Source organism: Ammodytes marinus (genome assembly GCF_949987685.1).
Source record: "Ammodytes marinus genome assembly, chromosome: 24".
Classification (NCBI taxonomy): domain Eukaryota; kingdom Metazoa; phylum Chordata; class Actinopteri; order Uranoscopiformes; family Ammodytidae; genus Ammodytes; species Ammodytes marinus.
In genome coordinates, this window is record NC_137228.1 from 10081273 (window position 1) to 10103367 (window position 22095).

At 43.6% G+C, this 22095-nt stretch overlaps 2 protein-coding genes across 5 annotated transcripts in view; one reads left to right on the forward strand and one right to left on the reverse strand.

Moving 5' to 3' along the window:
- Positions 1-9113, reverse strand: part of dock9b (dedicator of cytokinesis 9b) — a 51361-nt gene extending 42248 nt beyond the window's left edge. The window contains exon 1 of one of the 3 annotated variants that reach the window (XM_080052753.1): positions 8731-9113. In XM_080052753.1, coding sequence (XP_079908879.1) covers positions 8731-8844 — 114 coding nt within the window. In that variant the 5' untranslated portion in view covers positions 8845-9113. Of the gene's footprint in view, positions 1-754; positions 1226-8730 lie in introns of those variants that run through there. The other 2 variants (XM_080052750.1, XM_080052751.1) reach the window with 2 other exon arrangements.
- Positions 9114-10282: 1169 nt separating this feature from the next.
- Positions 10283-22095, forward strand: part of LOC307269683 (bone morphogenetic protein receptor type-2-like) — a 28500-nt gene continuing 16687 nt past the window's right edge. For both annotated transcript variants that reach the window (XM_080052687.1, XM_080052688.1), the window contains exons 1-2: positions 10283-11180; positions 21878-22063. In XM_080052687.1, coding sequence (XP_079908813.1) covers positions 11102-11180; positions 21878-22063 — 265 coding nt within the window. In that variant the 5' untranslated portion in view covers positions 10283-11101. The remainder of the gene's footprint in view (positions 11181-21877; positions 22064-22095) is intronic.

Genomic DNA, 22095 nt, shown 5'->3' on the forward strand with positions numbered 1-22095 from the left:
TCTGAAAGTGATAATGGTTTGCAGGGAATGTCCTTGACTCGGTGTGCACTCACAATCCTTCTTAACCCGTCCTCTCCCCGATATTGATTGACCACTAAATCTCGTTGACTTAACGCAGGTGCAGTCCACTCCACTGGCTAATGGCGTTAACTTGTGGGGAAAGTAGCTTAATGTAGAAGTGCATAAATCCAAGTGGAAGGCAACAAGGCTACAGACCAAGGGGTGAAAGAAGGGATAGACTTTTACTTTGCAAGGAAAACCCTGAGACCGTATCTTATATTTCCTCAGAGCCAAAATGTTAAGCTTTTGATGTGCTGCATCAGTTGATTGTATGATGGAAAGATACACTCCACTTCTAAATCTGGATCCTCTGGAGAGTCTATTAGGAAGATTATTAGCCAAAACTCTGCTGATCTGTGCAGTAACTCATGTTGAATCTGACAAGCCCTCCCCTCTATCTGTAAATTATTAATGTTTTTAACACAGTTTCCATTCTAAATGAAGACACGGTGATGTAATGCGTGTGTATCATTTGTTCCGAAAATAAAACTACTGTTACTCTAGCTAGTGGAGTAGAAATGGAAAAGAAAAGTATTTAATCAAATCGAAAACAATTAATTGTAAAATAGTTGGTAATAACTGCATATTACACACACACACACACACACACACACACACACACACACACACACACACACACACACACACACACACACACACACACACACACACTCCAGCAAAGTAGTGCGTTTACCAATGCAGTGGTGGGAATCCAGTGTTGAGATCCCCTCAGACTCAGAGTTTCCTCCCCCTCCTCCAGAGCCCCTAGTTCCACTGCTCCCTTGATGTAGCTACAGTTCCTCTCCAGGATGGAGCGCAGTCCCTCCAGCAGAACAACGCTGGTGGTGCATCCCATGGTGCCAGCGGACCCTCGCCACCACCATGCGTGTCAAGACCAAATTGATTTTTCTAAACTCTCTACTTGAATTTCAGCTCCAGGTAAATGCGTCGCTCCCAACTTCTATCTCTTAGCCTCTTCCACATCTAGGTAGATAATAAGAATAATCGACCTCACAGGTGTACAGGTGACTTCAAGAAATTCACTCTCAAGCATCGGCTCCCCATTGACGAGTTAGAAGCCCCAATATTTTCCTCTTGAAATGCATCTGCTGTCTTTTGAATCCTGGGCAGCTGAGTCGTATATCCTCCTGCGCACAGCTCAGTGGGGATGGAGGGATGAGTGTGCAGAGGAGAGGAGAGGAGAGAAGAGAAGAGGAGAGGAGCCAACGTCTCATTCACTCGGAGCAGGGGCGTCAACTCTCAGACTCCTATTCCTTTTTTCTTCCTTCTTCCTTCTGCCGGAGAGATGCTCAGACGCTCCCACTTTGCTCCCTCTCTCTCTCTCTCTCTCTCTCTCTCTCTCTCTCTCTTCCCTGTCACTGGCGCTCCTTTACTGGCTATTTCCTTCTTTTCTCAACCTTTACCATCTCTCTCTCTCTCTCTCTCTCTCCATCACTTTGACTTCTAACTCTCTCCTCCTTTCTCCCAGTATGCTCTCTCTCTCTTCCTCTCTCTCAGAGCTTAGTCATTTCTCTGACTCGGCATGCTTTGTCAACAGACTGTATCCGACAAAGACACACACACACAGATTCGCCCACACCAACACAAACTGGCTGCTGCAGACAGTGTTTTACCCTTTCTCACTGCCTCTTTTCCCTCATTCTCCAACTCGCAATAAATGTACAAGCGATGCAGTCATCTTTCTGACGTCATTAATACATTAAAAAAAGGAGTGATTGAACTTCTCTTGGCCTATAGCCATTAATACTCAGGAGACGATGCGTCATCGGACAAACCTGACGACCTGACCCCCTGCAAATCATCGCCCAGTGAACATCACAGCATCCTCACATCCCCTCTCCAGAAGCAAGGACGTTGGATTTACAGGCTTGTTTATGCACTGCCGATTTTAAAACGCACAAAACAAACACTTCTCTGAATTTTTCCTTTGCTTCTCCACGGTGGCTGGAGTAAATATTTCATCAGCACTTGACTTGACACACTCACTCACTTTTAGGGGGATGATGCAGCAAAATGGGTAAGAAGTTAAATCAAATGTGAAGGCAAGGGAGAGCATAATATAGAATCAGTATTTGGAATTGTGGATAGGAAATATTAGTGTTATACGTCTAAAGTAAAATCTATTAAGACTGAAGTAAAAGGCTACATTTTCAAAAACAAAATACATGTGCTTGCTGCTGAGCTTTGGAAATATGCAAGACTGCTGAAATACAGAAAGGGTTAAAGTTGTAAAAAATAAAGAAGCATCTTACATGCAAGCAGTACACGCAGGATTAGTATAATATTATATTATATATATATATATATATATATATATATGTATATTCTAGTCATGTTATCTAGTTGTACCAATACAAAGAATGATTCAAATTGAAGGACCAGAGAAAAAAAGGCTAGATCCTACAATTCCCACAATGCAACTCTGTAATTTTATTTTTAGACCCTCTCTGGCTGCCAAACTCCACGCCCGATGTTTGAAACACAACTGTTCTCATAGGTTGATTAGTCTAGTGTAATAAAATCCCCTTTAAAGAATCTGTTGACTAGTTTCTTACATTGCAGCGTTTTCAGCCTTGGCAGCTTTCTTTAAACAAGGTCATTACATTAGGGCTATTCCTCAGAGGCTGCATTAATCTAATGAAATTCCAACAGATGCACCCGGTAACCTTTTCACACAGACATCTGCAAAACTCGGGGAGACACTGCACCAGACCACCAGATGATTTAATCGGCATCCATACTTATCAGTTGTTTCCATTCGCTGTTTACTAATGAGAAACGGGTACGGGGTGCAGGGGAAAAGATTAAACCACCCATTGACAGCAAAGCCAAAAAAATAATAACGCTATTCTCAGATACTCCACTTAACACTATATTGTACATCCGTCACTGATCATAAACTGACTCCATAAATGTATTGTTTTTTTGGCCGATGTTGACCAAAACTATACAATATGGTAAACCTCTAACTACAGACTGTCTTTGAAAATGAGAGATTACTAGGGTTAGTCTCCTGGCAACAACACACTGTTATTTTGGGGAAAGTGAATAGATGAATGGGGTTTTTCTTTTGGTAGAGAGCCATCACTAATGCCAATACATGTCAGCAATGTCTCAATGCACAAGCTGAATGAACTAAATAGATTAAAACAGACTTGTGTAGAGATGTATATGGGGTGAATGACTAAAATACATCCTTTTTTCCATGACTTATGAGTGTTCAAGTGCCATAGTTAAATGCTAACACTATATAAATGACCATAGAAAAAAGCACAAGCCTGTTCAAGTGCTTACAGAATGATTATTTCTCAAGAGCACAGTAAGGCTAGGGCACTATAAGGAAGTCATGCATCATTGCTGCCCCCAACAGGCAGCTCCTGACACCGCAACAACACTGAAGCTTGATGAGTCACTGGAAAAAGATGAACCAGGCGATGTGTCTTACTTTGTTTTTTTTTGTTTTTCAAATGGGGAATTTCAGGGAAAACACTCCCCCACACATCCACATGAATTAAAGCAAATAAAAAATATGCCAATGCGAGCTGCAAGTCTGAACAGAAGACAGGTGGGGAAGGGACACGTAATCAAGAAAACTCAGCAGAGCAAGGCTCCAAAAGACACTACACTACAGACAAGACACTACTACAATGGCATGATCTAAGGGGAGAATGGATAAAACTATCCAGGGTTTGTTTTTTGCAAAACTACAGACAATCAAGTTAATGTTATGTTTTTCACAATTTGGCTTTTGCTAAACATGATGCCTAATCTGAAATTGCACAAGCTATACTACATAAAGAGCAGTTTAGTTAATGATTGCCCTTCAAGTATAATTTCAAAGTGGTCCAGATAGTGTTCTAATTACGATGTTAATATATCTTAATAGCACACGTTGTAAGTGTGGCTCTCTTCATCTCAGGAAAATGTGCCAATAATTTGATTAGGGAACTGAATTTAGGCTGACAATCATGAAGGTGACTGTGGAATCTGGGTTACGCTCATGTGTTGGGACTTGAGTGAGTTTCATGAAAGGCCTGCAGGATACCTGGCAGACTAGGACTGGATCTTTGTGGGCTGTGAAAAAAGAAAGAAAAAAAGAAGAAAAAATCTGTCCTGACATGAGATTATTTTTATGTTGCGTTCAATACTCTTCATAGCTTAACAAACCAGAGGGTCAATTTTATATTCTAACTAGGCCCGACTTTCTCCTCTCATGGAAGGACTCTCAGGCAGCCAAAAGGACCATGAATATTTTCCACACTAAAGTCAAATGGCTATTTTTACACATGCTTCAAAGAACTGGATGTGAAATTCCATCAACTAGGTCAGTGGATTTTTTTTTTTTTGATGGTCACTGCCCAATTTTTTAAGACAATGCTGGCAGCACTGCTGATTGCAATAGCAAATGTTTGGTTAATCAAGGTCAAATTACATAGACAAAGACATTATATATAAAGCATCCAAAGTCAGTCCGTGTATTTGTCATGGGTACTGCAACCCAGCCTGTTGTCAAGTCTGAGGATAGAACCCTGATGATGTCATAGTGATAGGATGATGTCATCCTGTTGATCTCAGTTTGGGAAGGTTTCAAATTTGAAACAGAACGCCTGTGTGACAAACTGTTGGGGATAGTCTACTGTTTTTGCAGTTACTATTCAAAAATGGTAATAAATACGACTCATGTGACATCAATCAAACCACAACTTGAGAATGAATAGTTAAAACTCCACAAAGAAAGTACAAAAAGCCTTCACTACGATTTATCACTTATTTTTTTGGTTTCTCAAATCTCTTTCTTGGGCACCCACAATTTATTTTAATGTTTTTCAGCTGTGAGCAGCTGAAAGTAGTAGATGCTAAAATCCACCATGTAAAGTCTGCATATAGTCTGCTCAAAAGATAGATAACATAAGGTAACAGTAATTAACATTTAAACAAAATAACCAAGAGTAAGGAGTTGGTAGTGAGTAGTGACACAAGGTGTGTCAACGAAACACTGTCAATCACAGTCATACACTGTAATGATGGAGTTGAGAACTGTCTGAATATGGCTACTTTTCTGTCTGTTCTTTAACCAGACGTTTCTTATTCAACCATTGCTTTTACTTTTCCATATAGTTAATGGGCATTTATTCAATGTTATTAGGAGACAATAACAAACAAATATCAGTTGGAATACCGAGCGCAATTGAAACAGTCTGCTGAACTTGAAATGTAATGCCATATGTCTGCTATACCTCAGGCGGAATCCTGCAACAAACAAGATCACACTGAAGATGTTGCAATGAGCTGAAATCTCCCACACATGCTCTCTTCAAATCAACAATTCAGGGCTGTGATGCGTGGAACAAAAACACGCAGCATCTATCCAGTGAAAATGACGCGGCACTCAAACAAGTACAGACGTCTTAATTTTGTTAGGCTCCAGGCTCTAGAGAATGATGACTGCCTTTGTTTGCTGATTATGTGGTAACCTGGCATCTTGTCAAAGTTGTGTCATGAAGTAGGAATTTTGTGTTCCGACTGTCTTTTGTCAATTTGAAAAATGGAGAAATTAAGTTTGAAGCTCACAGGACTGCAGAAAACACTCAGTAGAAACACACATATATGCACAAAAAAAGACAGTGTGTGTTTACGCCGGTGCAAGGGCGGTACCAACACACAGACTATGAGGTAGCCTAAATAAAAGAGGACATGGAAAACCACATGGCCAGAAAAGCTCTAGCCTCAGCTATCGGCACTGGGCAGCGACTCGGGACTCAACCGCAAAACCCGGCAGCCGACCAAACGCCCCACTTCGCCTGTATCATGACACAGATATAGGTCAGCAGTGCTAAAGCATCGGCAAATCTGCAGATTATCCTTCACTAGCTTTTTCTTTTTTTTTTTATTCTCTAATCAGACCAAATCCTCCAGAGCTGGAATTTCACTCTTAAGAGGAATTCCACAGCTTTAACTGCTGGTCTGAGAACAACTATATGAGGGTTGTGGTGTTAAGGCATAAGGATGTACATTACCAGGTTTCTCTTTGGTACTAGTTCAGAAAATGTACTCGTAAGATAGAAGAAAAATAAGAGTACACAAAAAACATGCATAAAGGAATTTAAATCACTCATTCAGCAAGGCAGGGGTAGGGCAGAATGAGGCATACAAACCTCTACCCAAGCATGTTGCACAGTTGGAAGTGATTATTTTCACTGCAAGGAGGTCTCTTTACTGCTCTACCGCTTGGCTTCCACTTCGTTTACTAAGGTAGAACCCAGGAGCCAGCCACGCCTGCAGTAACGATGCATTACAACGTGGTCGGCGATCTGCTGGCTTCAAGTACTGTCTTGAATCTATGAGGATTTTATCACATATGCAAGAATGCATAATTGATGTTCCCCCCTGGGTCCTTAGTGTGACACCAAGTTGCAGAGGAGAAAGAGGGCACGTTTAAAAATAGCCAGGACTCCTACCATCATCTCATCCATTATTAAACGCAGGCCCAGAGATCTGATCTGACGTCCATTATGCCAGTCCACACTCTGTGGGTTAGGGGCAGAATTAAAAGGGCTACTATGACATAACTGCCAAGTGTGGGAATGAAGATAAAGCCTAAATAATGAAAAGTGTGTGACGACGACGAGTATTGTGTTACATTTGATACCATTTTGTATGCAAACACCGCTGCCCATCTTCTGCAAAATACATCCTGCATCCATTTCAGCTTGAATTTACAAAAACTAGTTCACATCAAAGATTCCAGTCAATCATCCCACCGCACTCCAAGGCCAACTCGCTTCTGGCTGGGTGAAATCTGAGTTGTTGAGGAAATTCTCTGATGTTCGGCACACTATATACCTATATGTTTGCTTTGACCATACCAGCGTGTCAGTCTACATGTCAAGGGGCCAGCTGCACAATAAGTACACAGTCAAAAATAGAGGTCCAGGAGAAGTTTGTCTTTAAACTATGGCACTATATCAGGCAAATAATGGGACCCACATGCATGGCTCACCATGAAAATAAAAAATGAAAGGGTACAAAGCAGTTTTCTAATACCTTAAAAAGGACTGTTTACTGCTAATTCAGCCTGAACTTCATGGACAGTTTACTCGTAATGGGTATTTACCAATCAGTCTTTAAAAACAGTCTCTGTGAAATCTGGGGAAAAAAACATGATTGTGTCATAGTGACGTCATAAGCTCTGGAAAAACAAAATATATATAAAAATATAGGTAATGGATTGCCCTGTTGACAGGCACGTTAATACTTCTACTCCAAGTTTTTCTAAGTGCATAGCCTTACTGTACTCCGTATAGGCAATGATGCACGGTATGTGAGTGTAACATGATGACCCATGCCCAACCCCAATACAGCTCATTAGCGCTGACAAGCTCTCACGGTCACTGCTGGTCAGTGCCTGGACCCCTGAGCTCCCCCTATCATGTGATCCCTAGTCTAGCACTTGAAAATACTCCGCAAAAGGAGGAATATATTCCAGCTACTCAAGTTCAACACTTCTGAATGTATCCTTGACGTAGATGTTTGGAAATACAATCATTGGACTGACTAGGAGACAGATACACAGATTGCATTTTTGACAATTTAACTTGACAGTTCGGGTTGGCTACAAGTAAGAAGAAAACGTATTCTAGAGTGTGTGTGTATCTGCTGTGTAAAAATAAACAACCAATATGTTCTGGGGTCTCATTATAATGGACGGAGCTGACCATTATCCTTATTAAAAGTTAAGTGGGCGCACTGAGACTGTGGAGAGAGGCAGCGGCCCATAATTGACAGCAAAAGGCCATTGGTGGCAGAAAAATGGCAGATTGATTAGTATTTTACAACAGAGCACAGCCAGGAGGTCAGTGCTGTGGACGAGATCCTACGGATGAAGACACAACAAAAGGCAACCACAAACAGTACAGTCTGCAAAAACCCAAATCCAAGACTTAAGTTATGAGGGAACAATATGACCTGTTAAGGGGACAATGCATCATCATCCTCATTTTAGACAAATGATTTTCAAAGTAGGCAGGCAGCTAGCTGTATGATTTGTTATATGGACCTGTGTCTTCAATAAAGGTAATATATATATTGTATATCCCACGTGGGACGCCCTGTCATACACTGTGTCTTTGGCACTTTTTTGCCTTTTGTCATTACTCAGCTCTTTCTTTCCAACATATCTGGTTGCAACATACACCTGTGGGGCTCAGATGACAGGGTGAACTAGAGAAGTGCAGCATGCTTTTCTGCATGTGTGTGTGTGTGTGTGTGTGTGTGTGTGTGTGTGTGTGTGTGTGTGTGTGTGTGTGTGTGTGTGTGTGTCTTCTGTCTGTCCCTTTGGAGCTGGTGGTGTATGTTTCAGTTATACCTGGCAACCCCCTTTTGAGAAAGTTGGAACAATAGATGCTTGGGAGCTAGCAAGTGACAGCATAACTATATAAATGTTACCATTTTCAAATAAATAGCAGGTTTTATAGTCAGCATGCATTAAGTGCCCTTGAGCAAGGCAATGTTCTTCTCTACCCTGAACTCTGACCTCCTATGGGAGGAATGAAAGCCTCTTGCAAGATTATTGTGAATGACATGATTATGTGCATTCAGTCTTGTTGTGTGGTTGCAATAAAGACAAATAGCCTACATTGTTCCACTTACCACCAACACTGACGTCCTGACAGCCTCGGAGACGCTCTGCCTCAGCTCGGCGGCGGTGCCCGGTTTGTTGAGCCCCCGGGTGAACTTCCTCGCCTCGGGTGGAGCAGTAGCCATGGCCACCTTTCATCAGACAAGCCAGGTAAGGTGCTGAGAAGACCGGGCTCTGAAGGGCTGTCCCAAGCGGCGGCACGGGGAAGGCTGAAATCCAGGCGCTCCGGGCTGTCCCGTCCCGACGTGCGTCAATGCACAGACTGGCAGCACTTTTTATCCTGCCATTGCATTTATCTTCTAAACTTCACGACAGCTGTTGGTTTCATGTGGCAGTGTAAACGGTAGTCGGGGATACCTCGAAGATGACTTCTCTACAGCAATCAGGAGAGCAAGATCCGACGCCCGCTATGCTCTGTCCCGTCAGCGGAGCTCCCTTGCGCAAACGGACACGCCCCCTTCCTCGGTGTAATAAAACGTCTATGAATTATAGGCAACGAACTCAGTTGGACAACAGTGCACTACACATTCTTCCATCATATTTGGAGGCTATAGCCTACATATAGCGACCAATAAGTCCTGCTATATATAGGCTATACCATGACGATATTGTGTCTAGTACAAGGCTACCACTTTAAGGCATTTTCTATCGCCGATTATGTTGGATAACATGGATAATAGTTAGGAATAGGCCCCATGAGTTTAGGCTTACATAGGCCTACAACCGGGATCATATAGGCCTAGCCCAGGTTATAATCGGCATTAAACGTTACCTTAAGGTTGTTTAGCCTAAATGAAGTCTATAACACTGTCATGCCGTGGGCGCAGGCCAACATCGCCACCTGCTGGAATAATAATTTGTTTTAGCCGCACGGTGCGTATTGGGCTTTGGGTCTTTATGGCATTAAACTCACTGCTTGAAGTTATATGACCACACAGAGGCAGTAAAGTAACACTAAATAGTTGAGTAACTGCTGATGCCTTTCATAGCAATGGGAAATAAAAACTTTGGATAGGCCTAGCCTAGGTCAATATGGTAAACATTGAAATAAGGGGATGTCCATGTGAACAACACCTATACAATTAGCCTAACATGGTTATTACTAATATGAAGCCTGTCATTATAATTCATACATAATTACCAATTATGTATCTCCATCTCTGTAGCCTACGTCTTTTCAAATACTTCAGATAAGTGTGCATATTGACGTGGCATGTTTGGTTTTTTTTTTGCAAGCGAATGCATATTTTGTACAGCTTGCATTCACAACTATGCTCAAATAAGGCTCACGACACAGCAAAAACACGGAGCCTGAACGCAGCATATATGTTTTCCAGGCTGTTGTATCCACAGTCTGCGGCACAGCGGCGCTGCGCCACCCCTCCCGACTGTGTAGGACTGTCCTCTCCACCCCCAACACTAACCCACCACAGCACAGAAACCTGATACCAGAGACGAGCGGTCCAGACAAGCCTGCAAACGAGGCGTTCCCAGCCGCACTGTCTGTCTGTCTGCCTGCCTGTCTGCCTGCCTGCTCCACAGCGGAGCTCCGAGCCCCTTTCAATGCCAAAAACGCTGCCGACTGCGAACACACCGAGACCGGGTCGCCTGCCAGCACGGGAGTAAATGGCTCCGAACCAGACAAGCTCACTGTAGGCGCCGTTGACTTGTTTTTTTCCTTCTCCCCCCCTCCTTCTCCTCTTCCTCCTCCACCACCAACGGAGACCGTGAGGAAATGAGACGGGACGCGGAGAACTAACGGGGCTAGCTGTTCGGCTAACATCGTTTAGCAGCCAGATCGCAACCTTACCAAGCTAATATAGCTATTATGCCAACATTTTCCCCGTCATGTTGAAGGGGTGGACTGTTCAACAAAGCTAACAACTGAGAATGACGTGTTTTAACGCGAAATAGTTTTGCGCTGGGGGTATTTGTGCGATATTTACCCTCTTTTTCCGAAGTTTTACAGTAGCAGACAGTCGCCCCGGGCAGCTAGCATGTTGGCTAGCAGATGTGGACGTTGGAGATGGCAGGTCCGCCAAACAAGTTAACCGCTCGGTTTTACCCGTGCGGGACTCGATAGCAGGGTCGACTTGACTTTTTTTCTTCTCTATTTTTTTAATTGGCAAGGCTTGTTATCAGTTGTCAATTCACGTCCAACAACCGTGAGAGACTCACAATACGACTACGCCGTTTTTTTATGCATTTTCTCGATGCCTGAGAGGTCGATTCAAGTTATTGAACTGACGTGAGGAGAGAGAGAGAGAGAGAGGAAAAGATAGGGTCGAAAAACCACAACAACAAAGTGGTATTGGTGCAAGTGAAGTTTTAGTACTGAGAATTTGGGGAGGACCGTCCAACTACGAGACTAAAGCCGGTGTCATGATTGTGGCCCGGATCACCATGAAATCCCTCGCTAAATTCGCCTTTTGCCTGACTATCCTCCTGACTTCTGTGGCTGGTAAGTGGCTGATTAGTGAATTGATTGTTTAGGGGGGATAGGGAGAAAATGTGCTTCCGCATGAATATTTAATGCTTTGTGCTGTCTGTGTTTTGTAGACATAGCAGGCTTTTGCTGAAGATGTTGCTTGAATAATGAAAGGACTGGGACAGCTGTAGCGCTCGTTATAGTTGTCATATAAGCACAGACAATCTGCCCTTTTTTTGACTGTCAATAACAGACATGATGCTCCTAGGTCATCGTGTGTGTGTGTGTTTGTGTGAGAGCGCGTGCGCTTGCCTTCCTGTCTACCCCTAATCTACCTTTCCCATCTTGCTGTCTGCCTAGCTCTTTTTTCTTCTTCTAGTGATCTGTGTAGCCAATCTCACTGTAGCAGAGTAAACCTTCACAAATATCTCCTCCCACAAATCCACTCCTGGCTCCTTTCTCTTTCTCTTTTTTTAATCATTCTGTGTACAAAGGCCCTGGAAAAACACTGCCTGCCAAACATACCGCAGTCCTCTTCTGCCAAGCCAAGTTGTGTGCCCCCTGTTCAAGAAGTCTTTGGGCGGAAAGCCAGGCTTCTGTGAGACCTTGAACGTGATAAGATAGTGGCAGGCAGCAGGGGCTGCTGCACAGAGATGGAGGGACGGTGAATGCATGCGAAGGGCTGGAATGTGTGGGAAGACAGGCAAGGTATTTTACAAGATGGGTAATTTAGCTGATAGAAGTTCAACACGGTGGAGTGTTTTGAAATAGGTGGTCTTGCAGCACTGGTTTGCTCTGAGCCGAAATGTGTGTGAACGAACGTGTGTATAAACAGCTTCTTAATAATGTATTATCATTTTCTGTGAGTGTGTGCTGCTGCTGTTGTCAAGGCTCTTCTCATCCTTTCACAGGCAGGGTATCATCAGAAGCCCGGGATAATAACTGCTGTTATAGAGGGGGAACATGTGACTGTTGAGAGATTATCATTGACTACACAGTTAGTGTGACTGTGGTTATCACTTAAAGAAAAGAGACGATGTTCCTATATGTATTCACATTTGCATTTAGCAGAAAATCCGTATTCTGAGTACTATTTAATTCCCTCTACAATAGAATGGCGAGCAAAAACTTTAATTGTTAATATGCAATGCCCAAGACAGAGTACTCAAGACTTCCTCTGATTATAAACATAATCATACTCAAACTGATAAGAGGAGAAAAGCTTGCCTTTGCTTTACTTAAATTTAGAAACACTGAAAGTAGTTGAGACGGGTGATTCAGCAGAGAGAGCAGGACGTGGAGCATTTAGTTAAGAGATGAGTTGTTGTCATAGGTTGTGACGTAGGATCCGCTGGGGAGTGGGGGTTGGTTGGGGTTGGTTGGGGTTGAAAAAAAAGCATGAGTGCAATTTTCACCCTGCATGGTAATATTCAGCAGAATAAGGGGGCTCCCTTAGCTCAGTTGGTAGGGCGTCCCCCCCATGGGCCTCGGCCAGCAGCGGACCCGGGTTCGATTCCAGCCCGCGGTCGTTCTCTGCATGTCACTCCCCTCTCTGCCCCATTTCAACTATGTCTCTACACTATCAATAAAGCATAAAAATGCACAAAAAATATCTTTAAAAAAAAATATATATATTCAGCAGAATATAAAAAAAAATAAAGATAAAAATCAGCATCCACACTGAAAGATATTTTATGACAGCAAAAAATATTATCGACTTAATAAGCCCACCTTCACGAGACATGACATGAAAATAAGTACTCCCCCCGGGAGCCGTTTTACAACTCCCTGCGACTGCCAGAGGATTGACATATTCACTCAATAATCAGCACAAGGACGATAGATGGATACTTGTGTGTGTGCATGCGTGACATGTAAACAGCCAATAAATTCAAGTCGCTGCACTGAGCAGAAATAATTAGGGCGGCAGTCGAGCGCAATGACTGTAAAGAGTCAGGAGGCAAAGCACTCACAATCTATGCAAAGCGGGGAAATCCCAGGGCACCTTGAACTAAGCATGATGATGTTGATGGGAGGAGGACGATGGCCTAAAAGTCTTTAGGAAGCTGTTTGTCATCCCTCTGACCCAACACCTGACCTTTCCCTTTCCTCCTTATTACATTGTCTCTTCCCTGTAATCCTCTTTTTCCCAACCCGGTCTGTTACGCCCACTCCATTCATTTCTGAAATGATTATTCATTTCCTTCCACCTGCCAATTTGCAGCTGAGCCTGGGTCACCCTGCTTCCCTGTCCACTGTGACTCATCAATGTGTGGGTGTATGCCTGCTGTTCCTCTCCTATTTGGACCAAACAAGCTTGAAGGCGCTACCTGCTGCTCGATCACAGGTGTTCTTAGTGACATTCAATCAGGACAGACTCACAGGACAGGCCTACATTTTTATCAACTTTTAGAACGGACACGCTCAAAATCTACGCCACAACAACAACCAACATTCAGGCTGAGGTTTGAGGGTCCAAAGACGTTTGTTTTTACACCATAGAGTGAAGAAAAAGGGTCTTCTCATTTGCTCTGAAAGTGACATTTACTGGCCCTACGCAGAATGGTGAGCTGAGATCGTAAGCCTATAGAGAAATTGGTTATCCAGGGTCAGACTGCTGTCAGGCCTGGCATTTAAGCAGTGGGTTTTAATGGCAACTAAGGTTGGTAGGAGAAGATTTAGGATGAGGATGAAGCAGAATTACTTAAATGTCAAACGTTTGGTGACTTTGCAGCTGAGACATTTTGGAGTCAAAGAAAGGAATGGCTGCAACGGCACAGAGAGAGTGCAATAAAATCCTTTATGTATTATGGGCTAGAAGTAAAGATTTTATTTTTTTTTATTAAAGGGGCAATCATCCTAGTGTATTACCTAGTCTTGGGAAGTACTAACTGAATATATGAAAATAGTTCTATCAAGCCTTTAGTGTTTTTCCAGAGGGAGCTGATTAATTTAAATTCCAGTGAAAACCAGGGACTGTAATGTTTATAACAAATCAAGTTATAGGAAGTAATTTTATACGCCAGTGGTGTGAAAAGGTGTGTTTGATGTTAATGTGCGTTTTTCAATTAACTGCACCGATTTTTGCCCAAAGCCCAGGAGCATACGCCGCCATTACCGCTGTTGGCTCTCAAGCTAGTCTGCCGGATGTAAATTATGGTTTCTGTTTTCCGTGGGATGTGGATGCAGAGTTCCTCCGGAGGTAAACAACACAAGGAGAGTAAATGGGTAGAAGGAGCTTGTAAAATGTCATAAGCTGTCGTAAAGCTGCCAGGCGACCAGTGTGTTGAGGCAGAAATAGAGGCAATATAACAACAACATGCGCTCACTTTGAGCCAATAATTGGTCATTGGTGTTTTCACATTGGTGTGGAACCACGCAATACAGACAGGAAAATAGCCCTGAGCCCATTTTGATTCCAAAATATTTTGCACTTACAGACAGTCATCATTTTGTGAGAAGAGATGACACAGACTGTAAGGAACTGACCAATGAGTGCTGGAATTGGAGGAGAGGGTTGGAGGGGGGGCATTTGATTTGATCTCTAAACAGCCGGTCTCTTAGTCTATTAGAAGAAAGAAAATCAATGTCTCTCTCTCTCTCTCTTAGTACCTTTAGGTTTGAGTTGTTAGTCAGGGGTAAAAGCAGAAGCGCGATACAATGGAACAGTGTTCAGCCAACCTTCTAGCTTGGCAAAAAGGAGAAATTAGTGGATGTTTTAGAAAACAAAAGGTGCAGCCTTGAGATGGTAACTCAGAGTGACAGCCTATGATTAACATGAAGCGTTCTCCTTGGCCCAGGGGAGACAATAAGTCTAGAGCGCGCAAATATGTTGCTCAGAGTAAACTGAGGAACTGTTTTTGATTGGATTTCGCAGATAGAAGGCTCTTTAAAAATAAGCATTCTTGTTAGCAACAGCATTACTTTAAGGTGATGTTTTGATCTTGCTTTTAGTTTTGATGCCACATCTCATTTTTGTAGTTGTCCTCACATGGCTTTTACATCCAAGGCCTCTTTATGTATCTGACGGTCAACATCAGCTAATAATAGCCGCAGCAACAGAACAAGGTGCACTTACTAGATCCCATTTTATGGAGAGGTTAAGTCTTATTTTGCAAGGGAGTGCAACAGTTAGCTGTCACAGAACAGGTGAAACCCTGTCATACCAGACAACCGCATGCTTTCCATTGGCGGCACAGGCGTGAGTGTTTGTGTAGAGGGAATCACCCTGTCAAGCTAGTACTGTAGCCCCGTACTGACGCTATTATAAAACGCTCTAATACTAAATTCAGACGCGGACCACCCTCACACCAAACTTTTGCTTGTTCATAAATAATCTGAGATTATATCCCCCCTACCCCTGCGGTGTGATGGCAAACGTAATTTTGGTCACTCCTTTTTTTTCATCTTTGTTTTCATCACATATTCTAGAAAGTTAGAGTATACAGGGGGGGTTGGGAGGGAGGAGGTTTTCGATTTTGGTATAAATGCATCGTGGTCAATAATGGAGGCCTCTAAGCTTTGAGGGGTAGTGTAAACCCCCAGGATTAGCATAACTGTACCAGACACAGACAGACACAGACTGAGTGGTGGTGGTGTTTTGGAGGGGGGGGAGGGGTTGGCGGGTGGGCAGTCCCAAGGCAACAGATGGGACAGATTAAAGCCCTCTAAACCCACTCCACCCCCCAAAAAACACACATCTTTACACTCAACCAGTGGACTTGGGGAATGAAAAAACTTGTGGGGGGGTCAGCAAATACCCCCCTGAAACCCATCCATCCCACCTCAGCAACAAGCGTTGTGCACCCAAACAGCAGCAGGTATTAGGATAGGGGCGGTGGGATACACACGCCTCTGTGGGGCACTTTACACGGTGAAAACGTGACAGTTTTCCCATTTTTGGTTTAAAAAAATAATAATAATTCAACGCAATTTATTTGAAATATTCATATTCATATATATGAAATACTCGTACACATGTTTTCAGAGGAAACGGGCCGAAATCCCTGTAGTGGGCATGCCAAGCCAATAGTCAGCGGTGACACTTAGCCTAGTAGATAGCTCTTCCGGTGCGATTTGAAGCATAAAACCTTACTGTAACCGAAAATTAATGCCATTAACGTTCATAAAGCGGTTGGTGTAAGCTTGGGGTTACAAGTATTGTAAATTACAAGCTTTCTGTCCTCTTATTTCACCGCATTGAACTCGTGAAAACAGAAGACATACTGATAGTGAAGGGGCTTTGTGAGCGGCTACTTTCCTGTTGCGTACTTCAAAATAAAAGTTGACTCACGTTTGTCCAGTGAAATGCTATTAGGGCGCACTCACACTAGGCAAGTTTACCTGTTCCGTGCTGTAGGAAGATTCAGCACGATTCCCCCCCCCCCCCCCACACTCCCCCCGCTGGCCCGTGGTCACACTGCTCGTGGCCTGGGCACGATTGCACCTTGCCTACGTCACCGTGCGCTTTTAGGATTTGGAGCGTAGTCTACTTGTAGGCTATACGACTGTTTGTGAATATTTCATCCGGCCAAATTTGCATCAAATATTCCAATTCCACATTAGAGCAACGAGAATCCTTAAGCTATTGTTTTTTTTTAAATGTAGCCTTCACGTAATAGGTCGTGGTGGACAGTCTCATATTTGTGCAGCACGCTGTTTATTATTAATATAACGGCCCGTCATCAGACCATACGTACCGGATGGTTTTATACCCATCAATTGCTCCATCAAGTAATCCAAGTCAGAACTTTTTGTATGGGCAGAGATCTTTTTTTTTAAGTGTCTTTATAAAGTTTCTTGTTAAACCTTAGTGTAGGCTACTGTTTCCTTATCACCGGGCCGCGGAGTCCCGTTGTGTGTTGTTTTGTGTTCGTCTCCACCACCATGCGTAAAGGCAGTATTATGACAGCTGACAGGAGGAAAAAGAAAAAAATCATCTGACGAATGTGAGTAAACACGAAAACATTTTTGCTTTGCTTTCTGCACTGTGCGCTCACCTATTTAGCTCTCTCCCTCTTTTATTAGCCCACACCTAGGCCTACACACACATTAATTCTCACACATTTTATGTAGCTACAAGTCCAAGTGGTGGGCAATTCTGGTGCCGACTAGAAAGGCAGCGGATGTTAACGGACAATGCATCCTTAATAAATTCACGTCAGGAACGCCACCTGTGCGCTTGCTTGTGCGCGTGTCATCTCATTAGCACCTGTACTTTGGCCACGGCACACCTCTCCCAAGTGTGCCGTGGCCAAGGGGCTGTTCCGTGCTGGAATACGGATGGCGTGGTCACACTAGCCAAACGTTCTAGACTTTAGTATGCAAATGAGCTCTGGCACGGGGCTGCGGTCCTAGTGTGAGTGGCCCCTTAATGTTTAGCCAGTGAAATGCTTTTACTGTGAAGCGTAGCCTTAATGCTCCTTTTGTTGAACAGTAACTTAACCGCTGCGCGCTGAACTATGGATAGTGTTTTTTAATGTAGAGAGAGCCGTGTCCCTGGCTCCCTGGCATATAGAAGCTACACACGTTTATTTTGCTAGAAAAACCGGCATAGCACAAATCTTTCCCCAGACAAAGTGGCGGGTGGTCTCAATAACTTACTAATCGCTTAGACTAAATTGGTGAGTGTTATATCTGAGCCCTGCACAACACTCTCCGCTGATCACAGTGATGAGTGCCGCGGAGACACCTTTCATGTTATGTTGTCTTCTAACTTTATAACTCGCGTGTGGGTATTTTGACAGCAAATGTTATAGACTATGCATACGTGAAGTGGAGCCGTGACATCAGCGTTACCAGGGAAAATGGTTTCGGTGTTTACAAGAAACCAAAACCGTTTTCCAAAAAATCCTCCCTGGGAGTTGATCTCAAAAACTTGCGGTTTCATGCCTGCGTTTGCTGTTTTCATGTAAATGATATAGTGCAACCGCGAAAATATTTTCGCGTATGCACCGTTTCGTGTTGTCGTATAAACAGCCCCTGAGTAAGCAGCTCTAGCTTTTGGGAAAATAAAGAACACACCATGCAATGCTAATTGGCATCAATTTAGCAGCTGGAATTGTTCCCAAGGGAAAAGGTAAACATTCAGCGTGACTAGGGGAATATGAGTGAGAGAACAGTCATCATTTAGAAATGAGATTGCATCAAGATCAGGATTTGTATTACGACTAATTGTGCTGTCCTACTCTAGCGCATGTCTGCATTATGAGAAACATGTTTTAGCTTTGTGTCAGTTCTCTTCCCTGTGAAAATGTCAAGCAAGAGAGCACAACAAACAGGGCACGGCATGTCTGCAGACTAGCACGAGTACATCAGGCACGTTTTAGCCTTTAGCGAAGAAGGCCTCCACGGCTTTTTGTTCCAACTCCACACCCCCTGTTTCTGTCTCTTATCTTGGATGGGAACTCGAAATCATGTCGCGAGTAAGAAAACAGCCAACACATCAGTGCACTCTGTGACTTTTAATCAACTTCTTCTCCGACTGCCGTGTCTTCCAGCGCTCCGATGGGCCTTGGCAAGCAGGAAGGAGAGAGCCAGATTAGATCGCTGTTGTTTTTTAGCAGCGAGGCTGAGGGGAGGAAGGGGGTAGTCCGAGGGAGGGAGGGTGCACCGAAGGCCAATTGGGGGATGAGGGGAATAAGATTAGCAAATAACTGGGCCATGGGTAAACACTCAGCAGTGCCTGCCATCATCCAATGAACAGGCCAGGAGCAGAAAAACTACTCCGTAGCCTTTTGATATGACTACCCTCTCTCTTTCGCCCTCTCTTTCTCTCTCTCTCTCATATGCCTCGCTCCGCTGGCCTTGCCTGCATACTCATGACCCACAATCCAACACTGCAGTGTGGAAGCCAAGATCACACAGCAAGCCCCACAGAGCAGAACCAGGGACAGAGCCTGCCACGGCCAATCAGAGATAAAACATGGAGATTGGCATCTCACCACAAAACGCCGCTAAGAAAGACAGAATTCAGTTAAAGGGACCAACCACGGGCCGAGCAGTGCGGCAGACAAACCAATGAAATCCGACTACAGGGGGTACTCCCAATGGCTCAGACTGCAAATGAGCATAAGCCTGCGGTTGAGAATTGCTTGGGGTTTGATCTCCAAGCCCCCATGCTTTGCTTTGCTCCTCTATTCACTTTTATTTTTTTATGTTTAGCTGCTAAATCCAATAAGTATATTTCAGAGGATGAATAGCCTCAGCTCTTTTTCTGTGAAGTATCAGGAGGAAGTGTGAATAAAAGAAGCTGCTTTTTCGATCAGTCCACGACGCTCAAACCCACTTCGGCATTAAACTCGAGACACAAGCCTTTTTTCCATCTGCATTTTTCGGTTAATACACTGAGCTGAGGTTTTTGATTTCATAGCCTTGAATTTTTGCAAAAATATGAATAATTAATGTACAGTATCTACCCAGCTATGAAGGAGTGACAGAAGATACTGCGCTCTATGGATTTCTGTTGCACAAGGTCACCGCCTGTTTGTCTAAGTGTCTGTGGGTGTTGTCACCGGCTCGGCACTTCCTTCAATTGTCTCTTTAGGTTTCTCCTCTTTTTTTCCCCCTAAAGTTCCTCCACTACAACTCACATCTTTACCGCAATACACCCACTCCCCTCGATCCCTGGAGTTCAGTAATTATTAAGGAAGCATATTCCGAGGCAGCAGAGATTATTGTCGAAGCTTCAAGTATGCTTTAGCTACGTCTTTTTTTATAAAGAAGTGAGTGCTATCAAGTTTGAATGAGATTGTGTTAAAAGTGTATGGTGTATCTTAGACTGCTGCAATGGTTAAATTTAAAATCCGATGGCTAAATTTAAAATCCCCCAAATAAGAGCATTTGACTTTGTGGTGAACAATCTTCAGGTACTATCTAATTTATCATAGGGTACAGTTTACAAAGATAGAGAAAAAGTGAAAAATGCGTCCTTGGTTTCAAACAGTGACCAACAGTTTAATCTGTTCTTTACGCTATTTCTCTTGAACACTTGCAGTGTGTGTGTGTGTGTGTATGTCAGTTCTGCCAACATATTTCAAAATGTTTCAGTAATACAATAATGGAAGAAAAAGGGAATGCATAAATAACTTTGGTCATTCCTCTGCAGATAGACACCATCCCTTTCATATGATTACAAAAAAGAGGAAATAATACAGCTTGAAACTAAAGTGTTCTCATTTCATTTAAATGGAAATTAGTTATTTTTTTGTGTTTAAAATAAAGATTATTTATTTATTTATTTTTCTTCTTAAACACATCACCATTTGTCCGGCTCCTAATAGATATAAATACATATAGATTCTTAATATTCATCATGTACTCTTTGGTGGGCCTTTGAACCCAGAGCATGTTAATGTGCTACAGTGCAAGTGAGGGGTTTGTCTGCCCTGTCGGGAATCTAACCGCTAACCCTGGCATTGCCATCTTCAGCTCATTGAAATTCCATTTCCTCATCAGAACAAAAAATAAATTCTCTGCACACTTAACCTTCGGTTTGAACTGCCCTACCGACTTTGCATGTACACAGCGTGCTCCCCCCCTTGTGAGCAAAGTCAGTCCCTCAGAACAGTAGGCAGTGAAGGGCCCACTGGTTGAGTTTGCAGACGAGGCCCACAGTAGGCCAGGGTTTGATAGCTTTATCTGCGGATGGGCTGGCGCCGTGCCCGGCAGAGCTACTACTCCATCGCATCACCCTCTGCCCACACAGGCTAGCTTGACCTTGGGCAGGGCACAGTCGCCCTCCCACGGACCCTCCATAACACACTCCCCCGCCACCACCACCTCACCCCCCTAGACACCCAGATGGAGGAAAGGGAGGAGCAGGGAGTAAGGCAAACAAACCAGCACATCAAGATTTCCTTATCCGAAAATGATCCACAATGCAGGCCATTTACGAAAAAACACACATTCTGACATCGACTCTACATTTCTCATCTTGCATCTCTCCCTCTCTCTTAGCTGCACACATTCTGGCTATCCTTTACCTGAATGCGGTGTTTTAACACTGTCCAAAGTTTGTCCATATTGTCTGAAAAGCAACTGATTACGTAGGCTGCAAATCAGATACATTTATTAAGCAGAAGTTGGAAGCTTGTTGGAAGCACAGTTAACTTTTCTGGCCTCACATTTGTCTCCACATTTTGTTATAGGTTTTAATGAGCTTTCAAGCCCCAATGTCCACACTTCCTCCACGCCTCTGCATGTGTTTGTGTTATGTCCTTCAGGCTGGAGTTTATTTTGGTATTTCTATTGATCTTTGGGGCTTGTGAGAGGCAACAGCTTTTGACGGCGGACACTTATTTTCCATCAGTGTATTCTTCCTTTATAGACGGACACAGTAGCGGTGTCAATATGTCTCTGTAGCTTGTCTGGCAGACGAGAAGGGTCTGTATATGGAAATGTGCTTTATCAGAAAAGTATTGACTGGAGTGGCTTTCATCTACTCTAGGCTAAAAATGTACATCTAAAATGGGCATGTTAAGTGCTCTTGTGTTGGTGAAACGAGACAATGATTGATAGAGAGAGATGCGATGAAATGGCATAAATGAATGAAGCAGTCTCTCGTCCTCTATCATCACCACACTCGCTCATTAGAGACAAAACTCACAAACCGCCTCCATCTCAAAAGTTGCATGTGCTCACCTCTTGTCGTTCAACTGTTTGGCCTGCTTTGTCTGTTTTAGTTTCATGTTGCTTGAAAGGTGATGTGACTCTCCCCTGTCTCTCTGTAGCGGCGCAGGGCGAGGAGAGGGAGTGTGCCTTCACGGACCAGCAGCAGCAGTGGGAGGTGGAGCGAGTGGCGGGGGGTGAAGGCCGGGTCTCCCCAGAGAACACCACCATCCGCTGTGCCAAGGGCAGCCACTGTTTTGGCCTGTGGGAGAAAAGTCTGCCAGGAGAAGTGCGACTAGTCAAACAAGGTACAAACTGAGAGACGTGTTCACAGGTTTAT